The sequence below is a fragment of the Idiotropiscis lumnitzeri genome, chromosome 17 (genome assembly GCF_059441095.1).
Source record: "Idiotropiscis lumnitzeri isolate Australia: NSW breed Sydney's pygmy pipehorse chromosome 17, RoL_Ilum_1.0, whole genome shotgun sequence".
Lineage (NCBI taxonomy): Eukaryota > Metazoa > Chordata > Actinopteri > Syngnathiformes > Syngnathidae > Idiotropiscis > Idiotropiscis lumnitzeri.
In genome coordinates, this window is record NC_142407.1 from 8,470,497 (window position 1) to 8,486,466 (window position 15,970).

Genomic DNA, 15,970 nt, shown 5'->3' on the forward strand with positions numbered 1-15,970 from the left:
AACTCCTACAAACTAACTCTTGAATAAATATGATGCTAATTATGCTAATTTTAAACCCACAAGCTAGCAAAATGAGTAACGACAGCACGTATAAAGCCCGTTCAATATGTGCCCGCCCTCCAAATGAAGACATAAGTTATTAGTAACATTCTAGAACAATACAGCAACAGCTTTCACAACACTGGGCCCGATTAATCATTTCAGTCATTCATATTTAGTCACCGAGGGCAGAGTCAAAATCACTGACAGAAACAATATTAGCGTGAAAAATGAATGAAATATTATGGTGAGTCGGGAGTACTTTGTTAAGGTATGAATCAATACATTGGCTAACTCGCAGAATGAAGTGACGTGAATTTTATACTCGCTGGAGGATGACGACGACAGACTGACTTTTTTCCACTCTCTGCGCCTGAGATAAAAACAGACACTGGAAATAGGCAACGAGTACACGGAAAACCAACCCCTCCCGTCCCTTCATTTAAATGCGTACATTATTAAAATTGTTTTAATCGTTGCTCTACTTCTTCTTCACCTTAGACACATATTCCCTCACACCTAATTTGTGTTCTAGAGTCGATGCTGCTATTTTTTCCAAACTACCCGTAACTAAAATCTAAATCTAAATCTAAATCCATGTTAGATAAAAATGAAGAAGACATGACTGGCATTAATAAAGCAACGTTTCTAATAAACCTATCAAAGGTTTTTGAGCCATTCCGCAAAACCAAGCAACTACTGGCGAATCAATCTTGTATTTATTTATTTGGGGTAATTAACAAATATACTTACTAAACGCCTTCCTACGCCACGTGGCACGTCATAGACGGTTGATCCACAGTGTGGAGCTGGAGAGTCACTTATTGGCCCGGTGAATTCACGTGGGGAGGAGAGAGAGAGAAAAAAAAAAGCTACACATCCTCTATAAAAGCCAACATCACTGTGAGAGGAGCCCTTACAGAGGATTCTTCATAGGAGGCATCGGGGGACGTTATTAACTTGACCCAAGCACACTGTGCAGCCATGAGTGAGGTAGGTTCTAAATCTGTTCTAAAAAAAAAAACACTTTCCACGGAAATACTGAATTATATTCATTTCAGAAGCTTCTATTAATTTCACAATTTACAGAAAGACACATTTAGGAGTCCGGTTTGTTTTAATGATACTTTTGGTCAAGTGCTACTTGTTCTAATAGAAATGGATGGGGTGAATGGTTCTGTTCTGTTCTGACTTTTAAACCCGAAATATCCCCTAAAACATTGACTTGATGAAATAAATGACGGTAGCCGGATGTAATTTCTGCATTTACATCCATAATTCTGACTGATACTATCAAAGAGATGTTATTGTTTATTATTGTGGGTATAACTTGCTATGCACTCTGAGATGTTTATTTTTTTTATTTATTTTTTTTATTTACTTTTTTTTCTATTTTATGCTCTATCGTGTACAAAGTAAATACGGTAACCAAAATTTTTCAAACACCTCTTTCTTTAATCCTGTACACTCAAACACCACTGTAAGCTGCAACCAAAACTGTACTTTATCATCCATTACAGCAAAAATATTCAATGTAGTTTTTCTATTTCGATGATAAAATTGTGCAGGTGTTTCCACTCTTAAATCTAATTTCACTTCAACTTTTATGACAATTTTCCTTTAGGGAATTTCACTGTCAAGTTAACAGTCGTGACCAGCCAATCGTGGCATTAATACAAACTTTTGAGGGAATGACCAGCAGAAATGTGTGACAAATGTAAATGTCAGCGCAAGCGTATGAGAAATCCTCGAAGGCACAGGATGGCTCAACGTGGCTCCACTTTGACATTCTGCGCTGGAGATAAATGCAGCGTTAAAAACATGCTGGATGGTGTATAGGTAGCACTGCCTCACTTGGTTCATCTCAGCATCCTGTCCCAATGATGCGTCATTTTTAATGAGCCTGAGAACGTCACATGACGTGTCGCATGCATCATCTATCACAAACACTGTAGGGTCAATGGTGTCTTTTTTTTCTAGTGTGTCAGTCTTATAAATAATTCTCTTGCATGAAAAAGTGTTGTTTTCATTTTGAATTTAAATAACATGTAATGACCTAGAAACAACCAAGGCACACATAAATGGACTAAATAAATGATCAATTCAAATCAAATACAGACTCCATCGGACTAAACTACACTACAATTATTTTAATGGTGCCTGCAATTGTTTGTTCTCAAAATTGAAATGCTCATTGTTTGTGGGGCGCATTGTAGCACCTTGTAAAGAAGATGTACAAAATGAGAAAGATTTAGTTTGGTACAACAACAAAATCACACCTAAATGGTGGAGTTTGATACATACCCGGTAGTTCATAAAAAAAATATAAATAAATAAATAAATAAATAAATAAAGATAATGGATGTCAATGTGAAAATCGGAATGCAAAAGGAATTTATGAGCGAATATGACATAGCAACATCTAAGTAAAATCAAATTATAATATTGGCCACACATATTGGCCAAGCCTCCCCTTAGCCTTGGGTGAGAAAAAAATCATAGGTGCCCACTAATATCCCATTTGCTTACATATTAAGTGTGAAAAAAAAAAAAATAAAAAAAAATAAAAAATATATATATATATATATATATATATATATATATATATAAAATCTCAGATTTTGCCTTTGTCTGTACATTTTCCACCTTTTTTGAAAAAAGATGAATGAATAAATACATAAATATTTTTCATGGACATTTTATTAGTTCATTAATTGAATTAATTAAATTAATGTTTGTACGAAGATACCTTGTCACATGAAACATTTCCCACCTTAATAAAATCATTTTAAAAATCCAATTATTTTAAACCCTGTTTTACCGATACCCTTCAATCATCGCATCAACATTTGAGTGGCCTCTGCTATGTTCATCTGCCACATAGTTTAATTATGCTGAGAGTGTTGCCTGCAGTTTGTTTCATCATCCAAAGTAGACTTGAGCCCTATATTGAATTAACCAGATACGAGTGTTTGAAGTTGCTGATCAGTGTAAAAAGGACAATAAAATGAGATTGGGAAAAGTGTCAGTGGGTGGATTTTCATTCACACTCCATTTTGCTGATTTAACATTGATAAAATCATAGTGGCCCGTAAGCAAAAGGATCATTTAAAAAAATTCAGCGCGGCGCATGATGATCAGAATAGATTCAGATTTTTGACAAGTACGGATTGAATATTGTTTTTATTTGCCTTTGATAAAAGAAAACATTTTAATCTGTGATTCTCTGTGATTTGTTCTCTAGACCGACCTTAATCCTTCTTCAAACAATGAGGAGGGACAACAAAGAAATAATCTGTAATCCACCCTGGCGCTGTCATTCAACTTCTTAATATGAAACAAAGGACAGATAAACATGAACAAATGGGCCATAGAAAAAGCTAATTCTTAGTTCTTTAGGTTCTTAGTTGAATAGTGTGAATTGTGCCTTCTGGACTGGGAGTGAAGGAGTTTCTCGGGGTGATGAGTGATGGATGGAAGGAGTATGCGATCATCAGACGGATTGGAACAGTGTCAGCAGGAATGCGGTGGTTTTATCGTATCGAAACTCCCTTAAAGGGGAAGTGAACCCCATAATTTTCTTTACGATAGAAAGTAGTACTATGCAGGCCCACAAGTCGGAACTTGACACTCTGATTAATATTACGTTTCCGGAATATGAGTTTAGCAGCAAACTCCACCCGTTTTTGCACATCGCAGTGGGCGGCCATTTTGTCACTTTTTTCGACAGAAAACGACATCACTGTCGCTCAGGGCTCAGATAACGACCAATAATAGCTCAGCTTCAGAAAACAAGTGAACCATGATTGGTCTAACTTTGATGTCATTTTCAGTTGATAGAAGTGACAAAATGGCTGCTCCTTAAGAACGGATGGATTTAGCTGCTTAACTCATATTCCACAAACACAAGATTAGTCAGAATTTCATGTTTAGACTAATGAAGGCACATATGACCTTTTATTGATAATATTTTGGGGGGTTGACTTCCCCTTTAAGATTTGTTTTGGCAGAATATTTATTTCAGGGGTCTTGGTGGGGTGGCTGTGACAGCAGCTACGGTAGTTTTTTTTGCACAGCTGGTTGTACTAGATTGCCACTCAATGCTCAGTTTTCTCCAAAAGTGTCTCATCTACCAGAGTGGAGCTACACTACCAAAGTCAGTTGGTAATAGCCGAAGCTCCTGCCGTGACCCTAAACAGGATAAGCAGTATAAAAAGTTATGGAAGATTATGATTGTTATCTATTTGGAAAAATTCCAGTCAAATTCTATGATTATCTTCTATAATTTTCTTGCGCTGGCCTTGATGCTGAAAGTTTCTTCTAAATCTTTAAAAACGCCTTTGTAGCTTGCATCTTTTTAAGCCACTTTCACTTCATGCGCAAGCGGTGCCAGCAGCTGTAAATGCGCCCATAATACATCAGACAGTTTAGCAGAGAAAATGAAATGCGGTATGAAAATTGTTATTTTAAGCAATTCTTTTAAAACCCAAGAATAGGCACGATTTAAGTATCATGTTCCACCATTTGTTACATCATCAGAGATGCTCTTTTCTTCTCATTTTCAAAAGCTATTCTGGGACTATATTTAGAAGATCAAAACTCTGTACTGTAAACAAAACCACCATGCAGTGTTTCTTGTACTTTCTACACACTGTTTGTTCAGTCAGTCTGAGACTGACACTCACGCTGTCATCCTTGTTTCCAGTCTGGTGGTGGAGAGGCTGCTGAAGGGTTGTAATGGTGCTCGGATGAGCTGTCTGTGACCCACTTTTGTTGTCTCCTAGTTAAATGTTAATAGATCCTGAGTGCAGCATGGCGTCTCTCTGGGGAGAATGAACTACCAGGAGGACCAAAAATAGTCCCGCCTACCCACCAACTACACAAACTCACTCACTCACTCACTCACTCACTCACTCACTCACTCACTCACTCACTCACTCACTCACTCACTCACTCACTCACTCACTCCAACCTCTTGGAGTTCTGGGGCAGCAAAAGCGTGTGAGAACATTTTATGTCATTTAAAATATTAAAAAGGTTGCATTGAACTGAAAGATTTAAAAGCCGGTTCAAGGAAGGTAGGAACATGCATCATGTCGCCATGTCCTAGACCCTCCGAACTTCAGTGGAATCCCTCACCATGTCACATATGGCGACAAATGAATAATTGTAGGCCTGAGTGATAAGAAATAATTATGAATTAATACTGTTTGAATTCTCACATTGTTCGTCACTTGCGGCAGTGAGAAAAAATTCTTGAAAATGAACAGTAAGACAATCATTCATGAAAGCAATGCCATCCATTTGTCAGGCCCTCTGCCTCGAGGACATGCAAATTTTTGTCACATATGCCATAAACCTTTTATGACTTTGTGAGTAAATTTAGCTGAAATGCAAGAGTAAGTATGCGCAGTTGGCGTTATAGATATTGTGGTATTGCCCCCCCCCCTTTTTTTTTTGTAAAGGTATGCCCCAGTAGCAGGTGGGAGGCGTGGGTTACGTGATGTCAGAATAAGTCATGGACTGAATTGACTCTCACAGTCAGACCTCTGAGCAATTTTGAGCCGTATTCGATTTAAATTATTAGCTGGCATGTTTTTGGAATGTGGACGGAAGGACATCCCCACACATGCATGCAGAGCACATGCAAATGCTCCACACCACTATTCCACCAAGCAAAGGAACAGTGACCACTCATGGCCCAATGAACAGGACAATATGGAAATTGTGTCACATGTAGTGCACCTGAGTATTTTCCGATTACATCACACATCTTTTAACCTAATCAAAATGTGTCCTGTTCTAGAACCTAGATTAAAAAAAAAACTTTGAGTCCCAATTGGCTGCTCCAAAATGAAGATTTAAAAAAAAAAAAAAGGAAAGAGTTGAGTGCGACCTGCCTGAGAGGCTTAGCCTGACCAAATCTCCTCTTTCAAATCACTCTCTTTCAGACCCGAGCCAGTTATTCAATAATCTGCTTTTGATTTATTTTAAAACAATTATTCCCCATATCTATTTCTAAACATTGTCATATTACAGTAACAATATTTATAAGGCACAGTCATTTTTTTATTAACTGTTATTCCTTTAACCTTTGTAATTGTGTACCTCGGATGTTTATGTCACACTTACTGATTTGTGTTAATGATTGCAATCCCAGGCATCTAAATTTGCCTTTTTTTTTTACCAGTTTCATGTTTACATGAAATGGAGTTCCTTATGATACATTTGACTTCTTTGGAACACACAATTGCAGTGTACAGGTGACTTGAGCTAATCCACTATTCCGCTGTGACCTTTAAACTTGACCTTTCTTGTCTATGGCACTCATGGCACACTTACTAGTTGAATTCAGTTAAGACCGTGGAGTCACACATTAGTACAACGGCTCGGCAAAGTTGAGCCACCTACGTGGGCGCGACGAAAATAGCATCAGAACAAGCAACAATTGTGAAAGCAGTTGACCTTCTGCATCTGGCAGAAAAGGCCCCACGGCCGTGTACTCGATATTCAACTGGGAACATAGAATCTTCTAATAGTTAATGTGAGTAAAGCGAGCACAAGGAATAAATGGGCCTGCAGAGGTTTACTCCGAACTTTTCAAGTACATGCAACAAAAATGTGAACGCTACAATGAGAAGCGTTCCAAAAGTACTACACTGCATGCTAATACTTACCTGCGTCACTCTTCTTGAATTGATTTATTGAACTGAGCCCTCCATCATATTTGCTCTGGATCCTTCTAAATACGACAGTGAAGGATGACTTTAATTAAAACTTGAAAAGTTTGACCCTTGAAGTGAAGTGAGATGTGATTTTTATGGAAATGTCTTTACCTCAAAGGCACTGAGTGTCGACGTGCACGTTGCCAACTACAAGTATCGTTAGATATGATCTACGGTGTTGTATATCAATGCATTCAGTGGTCCACAGGTCATTAAATATGAGAAATAGGGGCCAGTGAAGTAATGCTGAGGTTTTATGCACTTTAAAAAAAAAAAAGGAGGGCATAATCACGATACTCTAGTCTTTTTATTCCTGTGAACAAGTGTAGACGATGAATAGCCGGGTTTACTTGGAGACTTTTTTGTCATTCAAATTGTAATCATTCCGAATGTGTTTATATTTTTCCAATTTTGTATTTATTTTCTATTTAATTATTTAATCTATTTTATTTATATCTAATTAAATTATTGTTGTATTAAACTGGAGCGGGGGAGCTCTCTAATCTCGTTGCACACCGAGTACAATAAAGGGCATTCTGATTCTTAATATACCACAAACGTGCCCAATGCAAGTAAGCACGAGCAATTGGTGTAATAGATATTGTGGTATTTTTTTTAATTTCTTTTTTAAAGAAAATGGGCATCCGGCCGGGCTGGAGAAGGACTGCCCAGCTCTGAAAACAACATTGGTGATCCTCAATCAGATTTGAATGTATGGTGAAATAGCAGCATTTTTATCGGAATTGGACGTCATTCTTGGTGAGCCAAGAATTTAAGTTTAGAAATATAAGCTTCATGATATTTGAACTCAAAGTCGATCTCTAACGCCATTGAAGATGGCTATTTCAAATTCTTGTGAGGCGAGTTACCAAAGTTGTCAAGTAATCATGATGAACACAAGTAGCTCTCCACAAAGAGTTGGAATTTCTTTTTTGTCTGCAAAACATCACATTATAACCCATCGACCATCTCAAAGCTCAAGTCCTGAATGATTCATGGCCTCCAGACAGATTTTTTTTTAAAATTATGATGATGACGATGTCGTTCCAATGATATCACTTTTCCAAGTACTTTTGAGTCCCTAAATTGAAGTACCAATAAATTGTTGAATGGAAAATGCTTCTGTTTGGGTGGATAACGATAAGAACATCACAACCTCAAACAGATAACATCCATCAGCATGCCTTGAATCGTTGAAGGACAGACACAGTACAATATGTGTAGGTATTAAAACAGATGGTGGCACTGTCAAGCTGTTTCCCTTTTAGTGGCTGTGGAAATCTAATTGTCGCTTATTTACCCTCATTCATCAAATCTGCTCTGCTGTTTCAAATTCTGCGGTGGAGCCACCGGATAAATAATTCAGGTCGAGCTGGGTGAGAGAGTGATGGTTTCTGCTGGGAAACAAATCAAATAGAGCACGAGCAAAATCAAATCACCCCCCCCCCCACTCGTGCATTGATAACACATTCATCTTGTGGAAGAGAGACACGAGGTAAAGTCAGGGCTCGGGGAATAGTTGCGGATGTGCTTTGAGAGTGAACAAATTGGATCGGAATTCCACATTCCAAATACATGCATTTTTGATTCATTGAAGAGGCTAGATTGTCCAAAAGTGTAAACGTGAATGTTTGTTATTATTATTATTATTATTTTAATTATTATTATTATACAGGCACTTTAGCCAAAGATGTAATTCAATAAAATATGCTATACTGGCTGTATTATATAAACAAATACCTTTTTATGAAGATTGTTTTGTGGCAACATTCTCATTCTATTTTATCATTAGCATGATGTTTATTTTAATTACATTTTGTGATTTTTGTCTGTACAGAAACAAGTATCGACAACCATAACTGGAAATAAAACGTCTGCGGGCCAAGGTAAGTAAGGAAAAATTTGAAAAAGGAAAAAAAAAAAATAATGTAAATGACGTGTGCAGTTTTACATAGCTGACAGACCATAAATACGGCCAAGATTACTTATTCAAAATTATATTTGAATGTATTGTAATGTATTGGTGCTGGTACAGCATTGAGTTCCTCTAATTTACTTACACATTCCCTGCACTGACAATATAAATTTGACTAAAGTGTGCAGGATGAACATAAATGGAGATGGTGCTGTGGTGCTCCAATGCCGCTGTCCATATTAATTTCACGCAGGGTCAATAATTCAATGCTCTGTATTAAATGTAAAATGCATGTTATTCATTGCTATGAAAATATTCACTCACTAGCACGTAAACTTTATAGTGTCGCCGAGGGATAATTATGGATAAGTGTCTGACTATCCCATGAAAAACAACAAACTGGAGTGGATATGGTTGTAATCCACTGGAAGACCTACTTTCCAAACTGGGCCATGGAGTATTGTTGTTGCTTTAATATAATTCAAATCCCTTGAGTGCATAAACAGAACAATTTGGCTTCCGCTGTGTGGCGGGATCCTTTGAAATTCATAAATGGCACAAAGTATAAAATGGATATCCTGCTAAATAAGAATATGCATGAAGAAAGAAGAAAGTAGTGAATAATCAAAGTGTACAGAACTGATACTCATTAGACGTTAAAATGCAATAATCTTCAACCCCTCTTCTCATCCCACAAAGGCTGCAGAAGCTTAATAGCAATTTATTGACAGCTAAATGGCTACACAGCCTCCTTGGCGCACAGTGGAGTCAAAAGTAAATGTAGAGAACATGTGTCGCCATCTTTCTTCTCCTGGGCTTGCTGATAACACATTTCAGACTCCATGTTCGAGTAGATTAATTTGCAAACGTTTGAGATGATGTCTTTCGCTTTCTGACCCAATGTAACAATGTAGAAACATTTTGGATAAACGTTTCATAGTTTGGATGGTGCATACTACATAAGCTACAATTAGTGATGGGTAAATGAAGCTTCAAATCTACTTCATGAACCAGTTGTAGTATTTTTGGACTCCAGTAGATGGCACTCTCGGTTCAACATTGGGCTGAAAGCACACTGACTTGCCATTTTTTTTAAACGCTTTATTTAAACCAACAGTGCCATCTACAGGACTGCAAAATACAACAACTGGTTCATGAAGCAAATTCGAAGCTTCTTTTTCCCCATCACTAGCTACAAGTCCGACCAACTATTGTCTTAGTGTCAAAGACAAAACAGGATGAACGAGTCAAACAAAAAAATCTCGCAAAAGGCAAGGACCAAAAATGAGCAAAACTCACTTGTCATTAAAATACAAGCAAACCCTAAACGCGTATGACACAACCCGAAACAATAACCAACATCGACATGACCAACCACGACATGAGAAAACAGGCACAACACGAGCCTCTTGAAGATTCGAACACTTTGGAGACGACGCCATGAGGAAAGGGGGGGGAATAATCCGACAGGGAGTTGCGGGCTCGGCTGTCCTTAAATACTCTGCAGATTGAATGAGGAACAGGTGTGCTGCTGGAGGGAACGCCCTCCGCTCCAGATGGAACTGACAACAAAAACAAACACAACATTTGGGAATAAAACTTTTCTTGACCACTTTTAATTTCTTTGGAAATTGTTTCAAATGATGACATGGGGTTACAAATTGCGGGAAAAGTTCACAGTTACTTTGAGTTGAGCCAGTAAAATAGGAAGTAATAGTTGCCATTAATAATTTCTCCTTTGCACCTACACGCTGTGAAATCTAACAGTATACCTCAATTTTAAGAAAGACGTTAAAATAAGTTTAAACCGTTACAACAGCTAGAACCACACATTCCGAAAAATTCTCTTGACTCAATACATGAGTTTTTGCTGTAGCTTTTTGAAATGGAATAACGTTTTTAAGTAGGCACATTGATAATATAATCAACCAGGATCAAGTGTTCCGTTTGTGTCTTGCTTCAGAACATTGTGACATGTTCTCCTCTCGTTGCGTCATGATGAGTCATAATCATGTCAAAATGTCCTGAAGGAAGATTCTGACCCCACCGAGGTGCTGCTGACCTTGTGTCGCAGGCGAATGAGAAGAAAGTCCTAAAGCCCTTTGAGGACCTCAAAGGTTGAAAAGTGAAAGTAAGGCAATTTTGAGTAATAATTAAAATTCTATTCATTTGTGGAAAAAAAAAGGAATAGAAAAAAACAAAGCAATATAACATACAAAAGGGCAGACATAAAGTCTTGAAAACATGACCTGTCTTAAATTATTTCTCAGCAAATTTCCTCTTATTTAAAATTTTTATATTGTATTTTTATAACCAATTGAACCAGACTTGTAAAATAATAATAATAATAAAATAATAATTGTGTTTACTTCAAGACATCATATTCAATTCATTTGAATGAGTCATTTTTTTGTGCTTCAGCATCTTTTTCTTTTCTTTTCTTCATCTAATCGTTTTGTATACAAATATCACATGTTCAGTCAGGACATTGCAATTCTATCGATTCTCAATATAGACAACTACGAGGATGCTACAAAAAGCATTTTCTTTCCTCCAAAATAATTACTTATGATCAGATTTATTTACTCAGTATTCTCAACATGAGGCCTGTATCAGTCACTGGATGTACCTTCTTACTCAAGTTCTCCTGGGAGCCAATTTGAATTTGACCTTTCACAATCCTCTTATGGGAATACTTCATTTCCATCATGCACTTTGGCAATTTGATTCATTCATGCAGCAGCACAACACACTTGCGAAAGAGTGAGTGATGTGCTCATGAAATCGAAGAGAGTTTGTGGGGTGAAGGGTATGGATCCTGTGAAGTAGACATGCGTGCGTGTGTGCGCGCGCGGTTGTGCGTGTGTGTGTGTGTGTCTTTAGAGCTCATGACATTTGAATTGATTCCACTGTCACGTCCGATCCAAAGGGTGCCAAGGCCAACAAAAAGTTCAGACTAAATGTAAGTAGGGCCTGTCCATGTCAGAACTCACAAGGGAGGGCAGCACTATCTCAAGTGACTGCATGGTCCACCTGTATGCTGCATGGAGAAACGAAACCAATACTTTGCTCTAGTGATGGGGAAAAAGAAGCTTCAAAATTGCTTCATGAACCAGTTGTTGTATTTTTGAGTCCTGTAGATGGCACTGTTGGTTTAAAGAAAGGGTTTAAAAATGGCAAGTCAGTGAGCTTTCAGCCCAATGTTGAACAGTGAGCGCCATCTACTGGAGTCCAGAAGTACTACAAGTGCCTCATGAAGCAGATTTGAAGCTTCGTTTACCCATCACTACTTTCCTCCAATCACTTTTTTTAAAACTTCAAACCACTCTTAGTGTTATTAGTTATCGCTATTAATATTTAAATCACCCATACTATTACATATATTATTTAAAGGATGAAGTATTAATCATTTGCATCATCCTGAAATGTAATATAAATTGTCTAATTAATTTGTGTAGTATTAAAATTCCGTAGGCTGGTGATCATCACGTGTCTCTCTTCAGATGAAAAGAAGAATGACCTCCCTGAGGATTTCGATATCGATATGGACAACCCGCAGACAGAGAAGGCCGCCGTGGCGATCCAGTCACAGTTCAGGAAATTCCAGAAGAAGAAGCAGGACGTGAAGTCGTAGAGGTGGCGCGGCGTGCTGGTTGCTCACAGCTGCATGTTTGTTAAACTGCACCATCCTGAACTCTAAAGTGTAAAGGTTGTATCGGGGCTAATCAATGTCTTTTTCTAGTCAGTGCATCGTTATTCAATTGATTATGATCATATTCAAGATGTTGCATTTTGAACATTCCTATAATTGTGGGATTATTTTTCCTTTTATGATATATTGTGCTTGTGGATCATTATATATTATTATTCGATTTTGTTTTAAATTGGCAAATTGTGGATTGTTTGGAATTGAGGAGCATTGATCCGCAAATATTTTTGGGACTTTTAGTGAGCTCAGAGTTTCATCAGCAATAATACCACACCACAAGCAAAAGTTTTTTATTTATTTTTTATTTTTAGTGCAATATATCTCTGGCTGTGTGATTTAACGCAATGTTGTTCATTTTAATTGGTGTTCCTCATTTGTAAATGTTGACATGTGTCTCTTCTCAATATGTGTGATTTGATGTTCTGTGTGATTTGTTTCCCGCAATGTGTATTTAATGTTTTTCCAATATGAGTTAAAAGTTGACTCATATGTCAAATTGTCAATCAAAAATGCACGTAAGAAGGTTAACATATACCCTAAAACGGAGAAATAAATGTCTAAAACCTGCGAGTTGATTTTTGTATTGGGCTTATGACATTTTATGTTAATTTATGGCACCCAAACATTGTTAATTGTTTGTAATACTAGCGATTGTGCTTGCTTTGAAATTAAATGCTTTCAAGATTTTGAAAGTTGAGCCCACACAAATGAGATAAAACGTAAAAATAAAACTAATGGGAGTATTCAAAAACAGAAAAGACAGAATCGACATTTCCAGAAAAAGAAATAATCTTTAAAAACAACTGTACGTGCTCTCTCTCTCTCTCTCTCTCTCTCTCTCTATTTAGTAAAATGAGTGGCCTATAACAGTTTTGTTCGAGTCAGCGCGTCTCAGAAGTGAAAGTTCGCAAATAAACGTAAAGTCGATTCAGTATAGCGGTAAAATGAGATTACAGCAGCGCCCCCTGCGGGCGCATAAGTGATTCACAGCTGTCGAGAGCCCAAGACTCACAATGATCAGTACTGAAAGATGTCTAGTCTACTTTTCTCTCCACTCACCTCCAACAAAGCGTCATCATCAACAACAAGATTACCATCAGGGTCATTCATGTCAAACTCGTGAAGGGACACATTGGGGAACAGCCATTTTATTAAGCAAATTGGAATTTTGTGTTAGTTTATCTTTATTCCAGTGCCACCACGGTGAACACCGATGTTATAAAATAAAATGTGACATTGTTTGCTGTTAAAAACTAAACATCAGAACGAAGACAGTAAGGAATGAAGCGAATCATAGAAACCCTCAGAATTACCTCACAGAAGAATGGCTAATATTCTTCTTCTTTCTGCAATAAATGTAAAACAAAAAACAGGTCAAAACGCGCCAGGGTAGCCCACAAAAGAAAATAAACAAAATACAATTTCTCATCTTATTATTTTTCAGGTATTTTCCAAATTCTGGATATATATTTTGGTTTTGTAAGGGGGATCCGCTGGATTGTCTCACATTTTTTTTTTCCCTGTAGAAGAGCATCACTGCAATGCAGCAACAGTAGATCTACTGAGGAGACTGAGAGCCCCGAGGACTCTTCTTAGTGCACTGAGAGAAGGGGAATCTATTTGGACACACTCAAGTTGGGGCGCTGTGAAGTGCGAACCGTTAAGTCGTGGAAACCCTCCATGTTCTAGCCTAACACCACTCACCACCCTGGCACACAAGCAGTGGCAAACTACCTGAAGACATAGCTGGAATGTGTCCAGTACACTCACAACATAGTTATTTTTCATCATTACAGTACAGTATAGAGCAATAATTTTCATAGACTTCTTTTTTTTTTTTCATATTGCACCATTGGAGAATGGGACACAGAAAGATCGACAGAGACGCCATTTCCTAATTAAAACAAGATATGTAAAAACATGACTAAAGACTTTATTAACCAAATCAATTCTTCCCTGTAATATCCACAAATAAAAGTGATTTCTCTTTTCATATATATATTTATAGTAATAAGAATAATAAATCTTCACATTGGATCATTTCATAAGTGTGACAAATTGCTTGGCTGGGCTGTCCAGCTATGATGGTAATCGTCATTGTCTTTGAATTGGTCAGTCCCCATGCATCCATAGGAAATAGATTTTTTTTTTTCTTCAAAAAAAGTAACAATTTTAGAGCAGCTGAAAAGTGTACGGGTGTCAAATTCTTTTCGTTCCAAGTTTCATTCGCTGATATTCCAGAGGAAAACAAACAAACAAACAAAAAAAAAAAGACTTCTCATCCTCATATTCCACTCCAGGAAAATAAAGAAAAATATGTCCAAGTTATAATGAAAACATTGTTGCTATGGCAATCCATTTGAATGATTATTAATAGATGTCAACTAACAATTAATAATCACTCATCAATTAAAGAACAAACAATAATGAAGAGTAAATAACGTTCCCCCCGTTACTCGATTAATTTGGCAACACTCTGGCTGCGGTTCTGATGAGTGATTTTTTTTTTCATTTTCAAGTGGAAAAAAAAAAAAAAAGAAAAGAAATACAAAGAGAAAGATGAAAGGAAGTTCTAAAATAAATAAAAGTAGATTAGTAAAAGTGACCGCACCCTTGGAGGGCCCGGACATATATACAGAACTGCGTGGTGAGTCCGTTTACTGCACTTGAGTGTTAAGTCCAGTGTTAGCGTGAATTCTCATCCCGTCCAAGCGCCCCTGCTGTTATACCAGCGTGTAGGACTTTGCGTAGGGATTGCTGCTCTGTTTGAGATGTCCTCGGGAGTCCAGCAGGGACTCTTGGGAGGTGCTGAGCTTGGCGGCCTGGGCCAGCTCAGAGCCCTCTCTGTGGGGGAGTGTGGCGGCTGAGCCGGGCTGGCGCTGGGCCGCTGGGTCCCTGCTGGCCTGAGGGGCCTCTGTGGGTGTCGGGGGCGCCATGCGAGAGGGTCGCTTCAGCGAGCGACTCTTTTGGGGCTCCAGACAGGCCTGGCCCATGGCCGCTCTCTCGCCGCTCGCCGTCCCTCTGGATGAGCCTGAGCAGGACATGCCCCGGTTTAACAGGAAGTCCATGCGCAGGTAAGGAGGGAGGTGAACCAACTCGCCCCCTGTGGGATAAAACACACAGACATGTTGTAAAATACACAACTTTGGATTTTTGGGGTCATTTATGGAAACTGTGTTAGCACAATAAAGCAAGCAAGTTGTTTTTATTTGGGATTGAATAGAAAAGACAAGTGTTCGCTAAATCAGTGGTCTCCAATCACTGGTCTGCGGGCCGCACCGCGCACATGAAAGAAAAATAACACCCCAAAAAAATATTTTTATTTTATTAAAAATATTATTATTTTATTTTATTTTATTATGTTAATTATTCGAGGCTAAAACACATTTTATTTTGAAAAGTTACCGGCTTCTCACCATCACATCCTCTTGAATCGTCTCGGTCACATTACGCCAGCGCTTCCCAATTATTTTCTGTTACGCCCCCCACCTAGCAAGAAGAAAAAAAATTTGCGCCAGCATCCCACCACCCACTCCCCGCCGCAACTATAAATAAAAGCATCAGTCTATAAAATAGTTATAG

General features: G+C 38.0%; 2 protein-coding genes across 4 annotated transcripts in view; one reads left to right on the plus strand and one right to left on the minus strand.

Annotated features, from left to right (window-relative positions):
* Positions 1-942: 942 nt before the first annotated feature.
* On the plus strand, positions 943-12,955 carry pcp4a (Purkinje cell protein 4a). The gene is made up of 3 exons (XM_088279080.1): positions 943-1,032; positions 8,602-8,650; positions 12,183-12,955. The coding sequence occupies exons 1-3, from the start codon at positions 1,024-1,026 to the stop codon at positions 12,311-12,313; spliced, it is 189 nt and encodes a 62-aa protein (XP_088135206.1). The 5' UTR covers positions 943-1,023; the 3' UTR covers positions 12,314-12,955.
* A 561-nt stretch (positions 12,956-13,516) lies between these two features.
* dscama (Down syndrome cell adhesion molecule a) overlaps positions 13,517-15,970 on the minus strand; it is a 74,135-nt gene continuing 71,681 nt past the window's right edge. For all 3 annotated transcript variants that reach the window (XM_088279079.1, XM_088279078.1, XM_088279077.1), the window contains one exon: positions 13,517-15,491. In XM_088279079.1, coding sequence (XP_088135205.1) covers positions 15,112-15,491 — 380 coding nt within the window. In that variant the 3' untranslated portion in view covers positions 13,517-15,111. The remainder of the gene's footprint in view (positions 15,492-15,970) is intronic.